We start from the raw sequence: 16,455 nt of genomic DNA on the forward strand, positions 1-16,455 counted from the left end.
TTTATTTTGGGATTTTTCCTGTCAGTATAAATGCTAAAATGAAAAAGAAAATGGTGTTTCGTCTGTATTAGCTAAGGGGTAAGTTAAGCCACAAAAGCTTAAACGTGTTGTTAATCCAGTCTAGTACAGAGAGGATGGTTGGAATCCCATATGTGCAAGATTCAACTTTACACTTGCACCTCAAGAACAGAAGACACCCCCTTGACAACCAAAATGTTCAGATTTTGGACAGAGAGGACAGATGGTTTAAAAAGAGGGGTGAATTAAGCCATCTTTACTGAAAAGGAAAAAACAACACTGAACAAAAATCTACAATTCAGTCCTGGAACTCATGTCAAAGAAATAACATTAAGACATTCATTTTGATTCAAAAACCGAAAGGCTGTCCTTAGTGCTTAGGAATGTGCCAAATTACCTATGTAAAAGTGGTTTTCACCACTGCATTACAATATATGCATATTACCTGATATGTGTATGTTGCAGGGTGAGATGTTACTAAAACAGGCTGATTTTAAACAAATTTTACCACTATAAAATCTCAAACTGTTATTTTTAGCATCCTTATAACTTCTCCCACTTGTTTTTGGACTGTTGGATGAAGCCGATGTACCCTGAAAGAACTTGCACATGCACTGGGAGAACATGCATACTCGATGCAGAAAGACCCAAGGACAGAAAGGTAACCTAGGATCTTATTGCTCCAAGGCCACTATGCTACAAATTGTGTCAAAGTGCATCTCTTCATTTAGAGCACAGTGGTAAATTAAACAGCGAGATGCCACTATATGAATTAAAAGCTCAGATGAGGAAGGTCTTGTTCGTCTCCATCTCGCCTGTGAGCAACCTTTCAGACATTTCAACATCATTTTCTGAATCAAACATTAGAGCATGGCAGAGACATTTCGCATTTTCAGTTTGAAGAAAACCTGCTTGCTTCTTATGATTTCCTTTGGCGTCAGCACAAATTTGATGAATAGCTAACAAATGAGTGTTTGCATTTCATGACTCATCCAACAGTTTTCACTAGAAGTGGATAGTGCCAATGATCTGCATTGCATGGCGCAAATGACATGAAATAAATATTTATAAACATTAAACCGAAGCCAAGAGTAACAAGTAATTCCTATTTTAAAAACGTAAGGAATAGAAAGTACAGATACTTGTGTAAAAATGTAATAAGTTAAAGTCAGAAGTAGGAAGAAAAACAAGTAATGGAGTAATGTATACCTTCCTTAAAAAGTGTGCTTAAGTACAGTAACAAAGTATTTGTACTTTGTTACTTGACACCTCTGGTAAATTAAATGTAATTCCAGGTTCAATGCATTTGGTTTACTTACAAAGTCAATGGGAGATGCCATGGAGGGGTGTCAGGACATCCAGCAGCAAGGTTTAAGCATCATAAGCATTTTAAATATCGGGAGTAGTTTTTTGTTTATTAAAAGGATTTTTGCAAAAAACAATGGAGAAGCCTGAGGTATACATTAGGTACAGAACAGGCATGCCCTAAGTTGGTCCTAAGGGCTGCTCTCCTGCTGGCTTTAGACGTCTCCCTGCTTCAGCACAGCTAATTCTGATGATTGCACTTCAGCACAAGACTGTTAATATCAGCTATCAATGAAAATTAGCTGTGTTGAAGCAAGGAAATGTCTAAAACCTACTGGACAGCAGCCCTTGAGGGCTGACTTTGGGCCTGGCTGATATATATATATATATATGAAAGAAGTGTAGGATGGAGTGTGAAAAAAAAGGAAGAGTGGTGCAGCAGGCAGTGGCTGTTCTGTCCTTTCTCAAATCCTTTGAACTGTTGAGGATCCAGAATAGGCAAGGCTGCAGGAACAACAGATCACTTGTTTATGTTGGGATCTGGAGATCTGTTCCACCTTTCTCCAGCAGAGGGCGCCCTAGGTCTCCTGGAGCTGAAGCTGACTACCACACCTGCGGCTGATTTGCTCATCAGGGAGATCAGCATATAGCAGCGGCAGGACTACTCTTCAGCGCCAGAGTGTTAAGCCAGTTACGGTTAGCAAGCCTGAGCTAACCAGCCTGCCTCATTATCTGGCTCCCTAAAAGCCTGACTTGAACCTAACCAGTTTTCTGTCCTCTCTGCTTCCTAGGAAGAATCTGACTGAGACCCTGGAGCTCTGGCAGAGCTACTCAACTGAAACCTGCCTGCCTGCTCTCAGTAACAAACCTGAAGTTCAAACCTTCTGGATCTGCTAACCATCCTTCAAGAAGCTACTTGAAGAAGCTCTGAACACTCACAAGCCTGAAGCTAAGTTCTGTCGCTGCCAAGCCCTCTGCCATCGATCAGTCTCTGGACCCTCCTGGTTCCCTCCCTCTGCCGCTCAGCCTGAATCTCTGAACAGGTACAGATCTGCACATTCCCTCAGCTACAAGATCATTAGCTACCTGGCTAACCTAACTGTCCCTCTCTGCAGAGAGCCTTGTGTGACCAGTCCCAGATCTGATTTCAGTATCTGTCAACCAACCTTGTGCATAACTTCAGTAAATTGTTAAACTTTTACTCTGACTCCTTGGTGTTCTGCATGTGGGTTAGAAACTTGAACCCCAACATGACAGTTTAGTGTTGCAATAAAAAATGAAGCAGGTTGAAAAGTTTACTGTCCTTTGTCTGCCCAGTTTGCCACATTGTTATGTTAATTTTGATCATGAATAATTATAATAATTATGATAGACAAAGCTAATCCGTCTTCTGTGTAAGCTGATCTGCCATTTGCTTCTGCACCAAAGGGTTTAGATTGATTTTGCTAGCACTTTTATGGTTTGTTGCAATAATTGCAAAAAGCAAAATTCAAATGATACTCTGCACAGGTATTGAGCCTCTCAAAGATGGGATGGGAGAATACCACATCATGGTTTTTAGGACAATGCTCAAAGGCTGTGCAGAATTAATAAGTCATTCTTGGGTTTATCCTGGGGATGGACCTGGGGTGGTGTTTGGGGCAAGTCCTGGGCTAAAATGCTGCTCTCCTCTTACTGGGAGGTCTGAGGATCTTCTCTTGGGTCTGTGGGCCTGTTCCCCCTAGGCAGGGGTCGACAACCCAAACTGCTCAAAGAGCCATATTGGACCAAAAAAACAAATCTGTCTGGAGCCGCAGAAATGTAATAGTCTTATATAAGCCTTGGATGGCAACATGGAGCAAATGTCACATAGAAGCATGAGGTGAGGGAGGAGCAGTGAACACTCTTACTGTGCGCTGCTTCGCCACACTTGACCAAGTGGTTTAACTTTTGTTGCATTGATGAAATTATAGAAACACAAAGGGATATTTCTATGGTGGACGTGTTTCTGTTGGGAGGAGTTGATTGAGTCATGAGGAACCAAGCACGAACTGACATCGATCAAAGCAGAGCTCTGTAACCCTGACATCCCACATCCTCCGTCACCAGAGTTCCTTGGTCATATTTTCATTTTGAGGATTTGGGGGGAAAAAATTGAAAAAAATTCACATACCTACACCAGAGCGCTCCCTGTTTGGTCTGGGGGCATTTTTTTTTTCATGTTTAAAACCAAACTAGCAGTCCTCTTAAATCTATCTTTGCTCTCCTTTAATTTCACCAGAAGTTTTGCAATTGCGTTTTTTTTCTCCCTCCCAACTTGGTGGCCAGCTGCATATTTAGCCTTCCCTGGAAATGCCTTTCCAAATAGATATTTTTCTTATTCGAAAAATTCTTGTGGTAAAGCATAAAATCAGTCTCAAAGCAAGTTTGAAAATACATCTTCCCAAGATATACAATCTAAAGACATGGTTGGTGGACACCTTTTGTATGTTTTATGCCAAACATCAAAGCATCATACCTGGCTTAAAAAAAAAATTGACAGAACTGTTGTCCAGTGGTCTATGCTTTGTGTTAGATTATAATAAGCTATTTACTTTGTTTTGAAATCAACATCCAGGAGTCAAGAGAAAGAATGTAGAGGTAATTAACTTTGTTTTAAGGGGCTCTGACCTGAAGTTGATACAATGATTTACAACAAACTCATATCTGCCAGTGTGCCCCAGGGTGGCCATGACTGAAATCTAACTCGCTACTATCCATAGGTGACTAAATGTAGTGTAAAGTCCACTGATTCGAAAATTAACTATAAATGCAGACATTTTTTTTTTATTTGTATGTTTCATATTCTTGGAAAATGAAGCTTATGGCTTAATTAAATAAAATACTATTGTATTAACAAACAATTTGAGCACATGTGGTGCTGGAGCCTTGGGTTGAAGAATTGCTGTTTTTTAACTCAGCCTTGTTTTAGTGATATGCTCCCATTTGGCCTACTTTATCACCACATCAATCTTAAAGTCGTAGGAAATTCATATTTAAATGTCAAATCATTCTGGCTTAAACATGTATATAAATGTACTCTTTATCTGTCAATATTGTTCCGAAATTTAGAAAATTACTATTTAAAAAAAAAATCCTGTCTTAAATTTTTTTTTTTTTCGTCTTCTTATTTTATGCAGGCCAGTTAGTTATGTGTCAGCTTATACACCTTAATTCGGCCAATCATATATCAACAGTCATCTGTCAATCTAATTTTTTTGGTCATAGCATCCTGATTCATACGTCGCAGCTAATATACGCAACGGTTGAAATAAGAATCATTTACTTTACCATGTAGATCCGTCCCAGTGTTCACAAGGATGGTCGTCTGGGTCTTCGGCAGGCATAGAGCTAACAGAACTGGCAGCGTTGCGAGGCAAGGGTTCAAACATGTACGGCTCTAAGCCCTCCTGGCGTTCTCTTCCAGAACAACTTTGTTTGCGCGTTCCTCCTCTAAATAAAAAATGTATGACAGAGGAGACTCATCCACGACCTCCGCTACAAAATTCTCTGTCATGGTCTTGGTTCTGTTGTACTTTACTTTGCTCCTTGTTTTCTAGTTTTATTGGTTTAATTCCAGTTTTGTTGTAATTTCTAGATTTATGTTCTCATGTTTTTCTGTTGTCCTCTGTTGCCCTCTTGTGTGTGTTTTCCTTTCCCCTTGGCTCCCTCGTTGTCTCCTCTCACACCTGCTCCTTGTCAGCTCGTTAGCCCTGCCTTTGTCTCTGTCAGCTATATATGTTCTCCCTCTGCTCTCACTCTTTGTTGGTTCCTTGTTGTTGCTGGTCCTGTCATCGCTGTTGTCGTCTCACCTTGTCTCTCCCTGGCTCCTTGTACGTGTTTTCCCTTGATGTCTCCATGGTTCTGGTCTGTTACATTTTAGTTGGATTTTTGGACTGCCTTTGTTAACCATTTTCATCATTAAAACTAAAAAAATTGACCTCAGCCTCTCTGCCTCTGCATTTGTCCTCCAAACCTCAACCAAGACGTGACACTCTCCTCCTCTTGCATGTTTCCGCTGTCCATAGCGTTCCTTGACAGTGTCGTTTCTAAGTCACCAATAGGCTCTATGCACAGCTCCACTACTTCCTGAATTTAATGCAGCTCCTTTGTTTCCTGTCTTTCATGATTGGATGCACTGATTAATCCAGGTGTGTATGACCTAAGTAACTGGCCAGACACACCTGGATTAATCAGTTCGTCCAGTAATGAAAGACAGGAAACAAAGGAGCTGCATTAAATTCAGGAAGTAGTGGAGCTGTGCATAGAGCCAATTTAGTGCTACTTGCTCCCAGTGTAATTTCCCATTGAGAACCTACTAGCACTAAGTTGCTAACTGGTTAGCAAGATGTTCTGGAGTCACTGGCCACAACCAAACTTGTTTGCAAACCTTCCGTCACAACAATCCCATCCCTTTGATAAATAATCAATCACATTTACTTTATTTATTCGTGTAAATCGGGCACCACTCGGGAGAATCCGGAAATGCAAAGGTTGGAACAGCCGCTTTCCAACGACTTTAAGCAGTCTATTCAGTCCAAAGGTTCTAAATTTCACATTTAGTAAAAGCAGCATGAGCTTATCAGTTAAACTCAAGGTTTATGCTGAGAGGGAACGACTTGTCCTGTCCTGTCCTGCCTCTTTAAGCAGATTCGAATTTCTAGAGAGCAAAATAATTAAACATTTTGCAATAATTCTACAAAATCTACACCTATAATATCGCCTAGAGAGACTTGGAATTGGGCGTTATGTTTGGGAATTGCCAGTCTGACACATGCAACACAAATAATAAGCCTTGGAAAATTATTACATGTTGCTTGCTTTTTTCCAGGGTGAGCCAGTCCTCCCTCGCACATCTCCAGTTGAAGCAAAATGCAGCCGCACACCTTTAAACTGGAATACGTGAGAGGGAGCACATAACTCCCACGCTGGCCACCCTCCATTGGCTGCTTGTGCATTTTAGGAGTTTTTGTTTTTGAGTCTTAAAATGGCTTCACCCCTCCCTACCTCTCTGGGCTTCTTCACCACTATGCTCCAAAATTCTAGAATGAGCTCCCCATCTTCAATCCACTTCACTGTCCATTTTTAAAATTCGGCTTAAAGCTATTTTTATTCTTTGGCTTTAAAAACAGCATTGGACTTTTTTCGTTTGTGTTTTTTTATTGTTTACTTTTTGGTTTTATTTGTTTTGATTAATTTATTTAAATGTATTTGTTTAATTCCTTTAAACGTCTATGTTCTTTTTACACAATTTTAACTTTACCAGATATCTACAGCACTTTGTGGCCGCTGTTGTCATTTTAAAGGTCTTTATGAACAATGTTGAGTTGCATGAATTATTCCCAATTTCTTCAATTTAATAAAGTAGTAAATCCATGAAAGTGAAGGGTGTGAAAAAGTGAGTTCATTGATCTGTTGTGTTACTGTGTTTAATCACAGTAAGGTGACGTTATCTCTCAGTTCTGCAAATCAGTTACTCTGTCATTTACGGCCGCTGGTCCAGAGGTCACTGCAGAGATTTATCTATTTTGGCGACAACTCTCTCTGTCTGACTTTTACCGTCTTCTCTGTCTTCGGGTTGTGTGGATGTGAAACCAGGACCGATTGTGGCCATGGATGTGCTAAAATGGTTACAGAACCACAAGAAGCAAACCATAGTAAGTATTTCTGCTATGTTTTTAGAATGAAAGTGTACAAACTTTTCTTAAATAAGCAATGCTGCCGTTATAATAAATATCAATGTTTTCTCATTACTACTTACTTTAATGACTTTTATGGATATTTGTACTAATTTTATTCCTGTTTGCACATTTTGCTGCACATTACACACTCCAATTTTGAATAATTACCATTATCTTTGTATTATTTGCAATAAATATAGTACAACTATCATGACTTAACAGAATCGATTTTAAATGTCTCAGTTGCCAATTTTTATTGAGAAAATGAAAGACAGATTTGTTTTATTTGGAATAAGTTATGTAAAAGTTACAAAAAACTAAATATTTTTTGTTCATTAATTGTGAATAGCATCTTGACAAGGAGAATTATTTACCTTAATAAAGTAGATTTTTGCTTGTATTACTGCATGGAGGAAGTAATTTAGACCAAATGCTTTGCTGAGATCTTAGGATGATCTTCATTATTGGCTCTAGTCTCTTACATTCCATACTTGAAAGTTTCTTGTCAGGGTTCAGCGTAAGGTGAATCATCAACTGGGATACCATGGCCTTTTGAAAAGTATTGAGACTTTCGGCAGTATGGGCTGGCACCTAGTCCTGCTAAAATAAAATCTGTATCTCAATAGCAGAGAAAGTATAAGAGATTTAAATAGCTTTTACGTTTTACCATATCTTGTTTTTATTTTTATATACTAAACAAAAGCAGGTTCTATTAGATTGTTAATCTTCTTTTGAGAAAATTCTAGAAAAAAATAAGTGCAATAATCTGCCAGAGCAGTCACACAATTGCACTAAGACTTCTTGGTTTGCGAATGTATGTCATGATGTCAAGTAGTCTTATGTATTGACAGTCAGACAATTGCAGGGCCAATATTCTGTCCTAACCCTTCTTTTTTCACAATGTTTCCTGCCTCTAGGTTACATGTGTCATAAGTTGGATATGCCCTTTCACCGTTATGCTGATGACTACTAAGTTTACTTTCCTCTGCATAAGGAGGAGCGAAACAACATTCATATGTTGCTGAAACATTCATATGTTGCTAAACTAGGTAGTTTGCCAAAATTAAAAATGTTCTTTCAGGACAGGAACGTGAAATAGTCATCATGCTTTTATTACCTCACATCTAGACGTTTGCAAATCTCTGTGTTTAGGTGCCAAGTTTTCAGCCGCCTCCAGCTTGCAGCAGCAAATCTTTTAAAACGATCTCTCAGGCAGGAAGCACATCACTGCAGTCCTCGGCGAACTTCACTAGTTTTCTTTTAGCATCACAATTTATTCCAAAATTCTTATGTTTCTTCTTTAATCACTTACATGGCCTTGCCCCACACTATCTCTCACACTTTTCTAAACCATATCATCATTTACAGTCTCTAAGGTCAGCTGATCAGCTGCTCCTGCCCATTTCAAGGTCGAGGCTGAAACTCAGAGGTGATAGGTCTTTTGCAGTTGCTCGTACGATGCGTCATTTTTTTGCCTTGGCCCTCAACACACGAGCCACGAGTCAGCTGTGTACTTTGTCTTTATATCTGTTTTTGTTTATTTATTTTATCACTTTTGTTTTATCATTTGTGATATTGATATGCACAGTAACAATTGTTTTATAACATATTGCTCGACATCACATTGTAAGACTTGGTTAGATGGACAGTTTGTGCAGAGCTCAAGGAATATGACAGTTGTGGGTATGTCTGAATGTTGTGGAACATCTTGCTCAGTCCACATTAACTGGGTACACTTTCCCCTTCTACTGATCTTTCTCCTAGTTAGCTATTTTAGTCTCTCTATGGGAGGATTTACAGTATATTATTTAGATTGTCTTACTTTTTGGTAACTTTCATTTTTAAAACAGAAATGAATGCCTAATTCATCTTTACAGAATCTATGACTTTTGCTTTTTGAGTTAAATTAGTGTGTTACATTTTTATGAATTTGTAAGCAAGCTAAGGCAGGTAACAGTACCCTGCTGCAATGAATTAACATGAAACTTGAAGTCTGATATGTGCAAAAGCTGTAAATAAATCATGACATTTGCTTTTATTTGATAGAATATTGTCTTGGCTGTGGTGATTGTGGTCATAATCCTTGGTCTCGGACTGGGTCTTGGGCTGGATTTGCAGAGATGTAGGAGCAAAGGTAATACTAGAAACAAGGTACAGGTTTCTGCATGCCTAACCACCTCATGAAACTGTACCTGATGAATGAGTCTTTGATAAAGAAGCGGGGCACCCACGCCACAACGTACACTGTCTTGTGATCGTCACTACAAACGTCTTTTGTAATAATCCACAGTGACTTCTAGTATTAGTATCTAGTTTCAAATGTGTCAAACAAGTTTTGCGTACTTGTATTTGTAAAAATCAGTTATTACAAATACAGGTTTTTCAGGCAATGTGATTCATACATCATGCTCATCAGGAATTTTACGTTGAAGAAATTTTATGCTGCTGAGTAACTCTCTCTTTTTTTACAGCGTCATCTATCTGGCAATGTGGCAATAAGAATAACTGTCTTGATGCCAAAAAGAACCCAACAGATTTTACTCTCACAAGAGAAGCAGTGTTCTGCTTGATTTAGCATATAAATAACTTTATTATATTATTCATGCAAAGAGTATTACAGATTATATGGACACTGCAATGGGACAGTAGAACAGGAAAGGAAAAACAGTAAAAAAGAGAAAAGATTAAATAAAGAGGAGATAAAAGGGAGACAATCATAAAACATCTTCAGTCTGCTTCATCACCTGCAAAGAGAGATGTAAAAAGAAAAGCACAACCAACGGATATAGTATAAGCGATACAATAAAGTAACACCTTGATTCCATCACTGAAGTATAAGTAGTATTATTAAATCTGACATGTATGCTGTGGTACAGTAGCTGAAGATTAGAATATAGGCTTTCTGTATGGAAGTGAATCTCTAAGTACCTGGAACCAAGCGCCTGTAGTTTTTTGTGAGGTTAACTTGTGCATGTAAAGTTTATCCAAGGGAAAAATGCTCAATAGTGGTTGAGAAAGATTAGCTTTTTCAAGAAGCATTTCTTGTTGCCACAGTTACAGCATGATGATCACTGTTTCAGTTTCTGAAAATCACTTTGCGGTTTTGATACCCTCTCAAAGCACTCTGACTAGGTTGTCGGGCACATTTGAATAAAAACAAACTACGCTATGCAATCTGCTAATTTTAACCAAAAATAACCAATTGAAACTGAATAAAAATGTGAAAAAGTTAAATGTGAAGACACAGCAGAAAGACTATAGAAGAATATTTATAAAATATCTCCTACTCTATATAATAATATGATGAATAAGACTATTAGTAAGGCAATATGTATAGCAAAGGAGATTGTATCTCTCTTTAGAAAGTGAGAAGAGACAGTTTTGAGATCAGATTGAGCCTTTTTGACCAGTTTGTTTCAAGAAAGTATTATAGCTCTCCAAACCATGAATATATAAACTTGTGTCTTAAGCATAGGAAAACCACTGGTAAGATTAACATAACAACAATAATAGTTTCAAGGTTTTTGGACATCATTGTTTTATTCATTCAAATTCAATTTTTTTATTTATTTGAGTGGCAACAAAAAATTACCTGTCTGCTGTTTGGCTTATTTGCAAAACTCAGCTGTACTTAAAAAAAAAAAACAAATGATAAACTGTTATTTTATTGAGCTTAGAGGGACCCAAACTCAGACGGGCAGATGGAGACGGCACAGTGAGTTAATGATCTTAAGTCTTTAAAAAGGAAAAAGGTGCATAAACCTACAAACGAGGCATGGAAGCATTATTCACCCGTGAAGGGTGAGAGCAAGCTGGCAGGAATGATGTCAGTCAAGAAAAAGTACTCAAAAATTAACTGATTTGTATCATAAATATTGAAGAAAAAACAAGAAAGACGTCAGCAGAATAGTTACACTGAAAGGAACATAAAGCCATAATATGACTAAACCAGAATTTACATCTAGTAGATAGAATCTGACATGATAGAGCTAGGATACATTGGAGAAGAAGCCTGAAGAAATAAGTTATATATTAGATTTAAGCATACAACAATTATAGATTTTTATATTTCACTTAAATCACTTAAAGTTAATAGAATAAAAACGGCCAGCGAAATTCGAGAACAAAAAATTTTATCCAAAAAAATGGACTTGAACCAGTAACTTTTGGTTTTCAATGAAAATCGGAAGTTAAAATCTGGTATAATTAAAACAAATCAAAAGCAAATGATTGGAGTTAGGTTATCTTTAGGTTGTACTGTATTTCCAAATAGGTCTGATGTGAGTGTTCTGAAAAAAAAAAAAAAACACTATCTAGAGCAGTTAAACTGAAGCATCAAACATGAAATGAAAAAGTTCAGCTTTAGCCAAGGCTTCTTTATTTAAGTGAAAAATTTATTTTTCCCTTTGATGAAATGTCATGCATGCGTGTATGGAAATTATATATCAAAGCAATGCATTTATAAGAAGTAAATCTAATAATGAAATATGCATTTAATATATATATATGGTTTTTTTATTGATCAGATTTTAGCTCTTTGTTCAACTCACCTAATTGAAGATAAACTGCATAATAAAATTTGCTGTTTCTTTCAGTTCCACCCCAAACATCTTGCAAAGAAAGATGCTACCAACCTTTCGATGAAGAAGTCCCCGGTTGCAGATGTGATACTAACTGTAACGCCACCAATAACTGTTGCAATGATTACTATGACATCTGCATGGCTCCAAGTAAGACCACTTTACTATATTTTTATCCTCTAAAATTTCTTATCAAAGTACAAAAAGGTCCAAAAAGGTGTATCGCACTAAGACAGATTTTTTTGTTGTTGTTTTAACTGCAAAAAAACAAAAATATTACACATTTCATGCATTTTACTTTTCCATTCAGCCCAGCAGTGGGAATGTTCCAGGATACGCTGTGGTGAAAAGAGGCTGAGTGAGAGCAAATGTCACTGTGATGACGACTGTCTGTCTTCAGGAGATTGCTGTTCCAACTACAAACACATCTGCCATGGTAAGACACTGGACATCATAACTGATAATGACATTCATGCCTGACAATATTTGCAAAGGTGAACCACTAATGTGAATATATACCAACCAACCACATTTATGCTTTATCTATACTTCGGATATTTAATAGTCAGATGCAAACTAACACAAAAATGTCTGAAACCGTTGTGGACAAAGTAGACACTGGTAAAATGAAAGGTAATGAACAGTCTGTGTGCTTATGAACATGTTTGGATTGTCAGAAATCACAATAGTAAAATCGTACAGGGAGAAGGACTTCTAAATGGCACAGATTAATGCAGTGGTACAGTAAACAAACCATAATTATGAAATTAAACAAAAACAATTTTTAAATATGCCCCTTATACGGTATATTGTGGCATATTTATATACAAACAAAACTCAGAAGCAACAATCAGGAGGGAAAGATATCATGCAGCAGATATGGGGACGTGCGCCTGTGCCTGAAGGTGCCTATCTCTTACTCGTGATAATTGTTTTTTTCCCTCCCCCAACATTCCTTGACAGGTTCTACAAATCACAGTTGTTGCGCTTATAAAGGAAAATTTATGGGTCTATTTTGCAGAGTTTATGAGGGGTTGGTGGAAGCAAATCTAGCTTTTAGGAGTTGAATCTCTCTGCAGGTCTTATAGTGACTAATTTATACAGGTGCTGGTCATAAAATTAGAATATCATGAAAAAGTAGATTGATTTCATTAATTCCATTTAAAAAGTGAAACTTGTATATTATATTCATACATTACATACAAACTCATATATTTCAGATGTTTATTTTGTTTAATTTTGATGATTACAAATGACAACAAATGAAAATCTCAAATTCATCATATCAGAAAATTAGAATATTACTGAAGACCAATAAAAACAAAGGATTTATAGAAATGTTGGCCAACTGAAAAGTATGAACATGAAAAGTATGAGCATGTACAGCACTCAGTATTTAGTTGGGCCTCCTTTGGCCTGTATTACTGCAGCAATGCGGCGTGGCATGGAGTCGATCAGTCTGTGGCACTGCTCAGGTGTTATGATAGCCCAGGTTGCTCTAATAGTGGCTTTTAGCTCTTCTGAATTGTTGGGTCTGGTGTATTGCATCTTCTTCTTCACAATACCCCATAGATTTTCTATGGGGTTAAGGTCAGGAGAGTTTGCTGGCCAATTAAGAACAGGGATACCATGGTCCTTCAACCAGGTACTGGTAGCTTTGGCACTGTGTGCAGGTGCCAAGTCCTGTTGGAAAATGAAATCTGCATCTCCAAAAAGTTGGTCAGCTGCAGGAAGCATTAAGTGCTCTAAAACTTCCTGGTATGTGGCTGCGTTGACCCTGGACCTCAGAAAACACAATGGACCAACACCAGCAGATGACATGGCACCCCAAACCATCACTGACTGTGGAAACTTTACACTGGACTTCAAGCAACGTGGATGAAGTGCCTCTCTTCTTTTCCTCCAGACTCTGGGACCTTGATTTCCAAAGGAAATGCAAAATTTACTTTCATCAGAGAACATGACTTTGGACCACTCACCAGCAGTCCAGTCCTGTTTCTCTTTAGCCCAGGCAAGACGCTTCTGACGCTGTCTGTGGTTCAAGAGTGGCTTGACACAAGGAATGCGACAGCAGAAACCCATGTCTTTCATACGTCTGTGTGTGGTGGTTCTTGAAGCACTCACTCCAGCTGCAGTCCACTCTTTGTGAATCTCCCCCACATTTTTGAATGGGTTTTGTTTCACAATCCTCTCCAGGGTGCGGTTATCTCTCTTGCTTGTACACTTTTTTCGACCACATCTTTTCCTTCCCTTCGCCTCTCTATTAATGTGCTTGGACACTGAGCTCTGTGAACAGCCAGCCTCTTTAGCGATGACCTTTTGTGTCTTGCCCTCCTTGTGCAAGGTGTCGATGGTCGTCTTTTGGACAACTGTCAAGTCAGCAGTCTTCCCCATGATTGTGTAGCCTATAGAACTAGACTGAAAGACCATTTAAAGGCTTTTGCAGGTGGTTTGAGTTAATTAGCTGATTAGAGTGTGGCACCAGGGGCCATCAATTTTGAACCTTTTCACAATATTCTAATTTTCTGATATGATGAATTTGAGATTTTCATTTGTTGTCATTTGTAATCATCAAAATTAAACAAAATAAACATCTGAAATATATGAGTTTGTATGTAATGTATGAATATAATATACAAGTTTCACTTTTTAAATGGAATTACTGAAATCAATCTACTTTTTCATGATATTCTAATTTTATGACCAGCACCTGTATAGTGACTCATTTATTGTAGGGGAGGTCGTGGAGGAGTAGAAAAAGCTTTTTCAGGATTATGATTGATATTTAATCCTTCAAATTCCACTTATATTATTATATTTTGTTGATCAGAAGTTCATTTTTGTTTTATGGCACCTCCCAAACTCCCAGGAGCTTAAGCAGTTTATTAAATTACCGTATAAGGAAAGAACAGAACAAGTTTTCCATGTCCTCGCCATTGCAGCAGTACTCTCTTTAGATCATCCACGACACACCTACTTGTGGAATGTGCAATGATTTTTTTCCCCACGTGCATCATGGTTAGTATATTGGCCTACAAAAACAAAGAGAAACACTTTTTTTTCTCTTTACTCATTTCACTCAATTAGAATATTGTCAAAATTAGAAATACCCTTCCCATAAGTGAGGCTGAATAACTACTTAAAATAATTATTAATTCTAGGCTAGACTATTGTGGAATTTTTTCTACAGAAAAAACCTTTAGTGTATCCCAAATGCTGCAGGAAAATTCTGATAGAATTTTTTAAAAGAGCTCACACGTGAACTATTTTAGCTTCTTTTTACTGATACCCTGTTGAATTCAGGATATCATTTAAATGTATCCTCCTTACTATTTATTTATCATACAATACAGATATGAATATTCTCTATGTCATAACAGAGCTATTCACTCTCAGAATGCAGGTTTATAGTGGTTAGCCTCTAAATGTGGAATAGGAAAGAAATCTTTTTGTTTCCAAGCTCCTTTCCTTTGGAACCAGCTTCTAATTGTCTCTCAGTCTAACTTTAAGATGAGGCTTAAAATCATACTGTTTAGTACAGCTTAATGTTGGTGTTACTATGCTTAGCTGTAGTATCTCTGTAGTTACAAGGCTATAAGCTTAGACTGCCAGAGAACATAATGACTACTTTCCCCTGCATAAGCCATGGCTCAATATAACCTTCCCGATAACAATAAAAACTCTTTGAACTTTTAGGTTGATGTAATAGCCTGTTAAAAATACATTAACAAGTGCTTTTACAAAACTCAGATAAGGTTAAAAAGGGGCTAAGCTAAAGGACATCATAAAAGTTAAACCATTGACCTTTTTATGTGACACATTTGGAGTTGATGTTACAGGTGTTACATTGGTAAATACATGGACCATTAGTGACACGTACGTCAAGTCACCTTTTTGGACTTAAATGCAGTTAGTCTGCTTGTCTCCAATAAAACATCTCTGTATCACCGAGTATTTCTGGGGAAAGCACCAGAAAAATACAAAAATCCACCAAAAACTTTTTCTCCTGCATATGCTATTATTATTGTCATTATCATTATCATTTGTAGTAGTAGTAGTAGTAATAGTAGTAGTAGTAGTAGTAGTGGTAGTAGCAGTAGTAGTAGTGTGAGTATTATCATCATGAAAAAGTGCTGTAAATGTTTCTATTTCTTTTAGGGGAGACCGAGTGGCTGGAGGATCAATGTGAGGACTTCTCAATTCCCAAATGTCCATCAGGGTAAGACTTTGTAAAATAGATGAATGATTGCACTTATATTCACTCCAACATTATGTCTTTTTTAATAAATGTATGTTCCTGATACCAAAATGCTTTGATAAATCTGGTCACATGTAATCAAGTTGGTTCTAACTTTCTTCTTTTCTACTGAGATATTTAATGTAACACCCAAATGCTTTCTAAATCTTAAAGATCTGATGTGAGAATAGCATTAGAATATAGTTCATATAGCTATTGCTAATTGCTATTGCTGCAGAAGTTATGCCTGTATCTAAAAGCATCTTAACTTAAATCCCCAACCAGTTAGCCCAGTGACATTTTCTCTCTCTTATCAGTCTGATTATCTGTTGTTTGTTTGAAGTATCTCTTTTTTAAGCTATTTTTCTATTTTCTTCCTTTTTTTTCTTGTAGCTTTAAGCGACAGCCGCTGCTGCTGGTATCTCTGGATGGACTAAGGGCTGAGTACCTGCAGTCATGGAGTGATCTTGTCCCTGTTCTGGACAAACTCAGTTAGTATTGAATAGATTATTCCATTTTCTGATATTATACATAAAGTAAATAAAATTTATGCACCAACAAAGGCCATTATGAATATTCTTCTCATATTCTTCTCTGGAAAACCAGAAAGAAATAT

At 37.4% G+C, this 16,455-nt stretch overlaps 1 protein-coding gene across 1 annotated transcript in view; it reads left to right on the forward strand.

Annotated features, from left to right (window-relative positions):
- Positions 1 to 6,872: 6,872 nt before the first annotated feature.
- LOC119779896 (venom phosphodiesterase 1) overlaps positions 6,873 to 16,455 on the forward strand; it is a 51,643-nt gene continuing 42,060 nt past the window's right edge. Inside the window, exons 1-6 of the mRNA XM_038279741.1 lie at positions 6,873 to 6,998; positions 9,069 to 9,156; positions 11,618 to 11,752; positions 11,913 to 12,038; positions 15,761 to 15,821; positions 16,233 to 16,330. Of these exons, the coding sequence (XP_038135669.1) occupies positions 6,954 to 6,998; positions 9,069 to 9,156; positions 11,618 to 11,752; positions 11,913 to 12,038; positions 15,761 to 15,821; positions 16,233 to 16,330 (553 nt within the window). The 5' untranslated portion in view covers positions 6,873 to 6,953. The remainder of the gene's footprint in view (positions 6,999 to 9,068; positions 9,157 to 11,617; positions 11,753 to 11,912; positions 12,039 to 15,760; positions 15,822 to 16,232; positions 16,331 to 16,455) is intronic.

Source organism: Cyprinodon tularosa, unplaced genomic scaffold (genome assembly GCF_016077235.1).
Source record: "Cyprinodon tularosa strain WSP-4 unplaced genomic scaffold, ASM1607723v1 ctg153, whole genome shotgun sequence".
Classification (NCBI taxonomy): domain Eukaryota; kingdom Metazoa; phylum Chordata; class Actinopteri; order Cyprinodontiformes; family Cyprinodontidae; genus Cyprinodon; species Cyprinodon tularosa.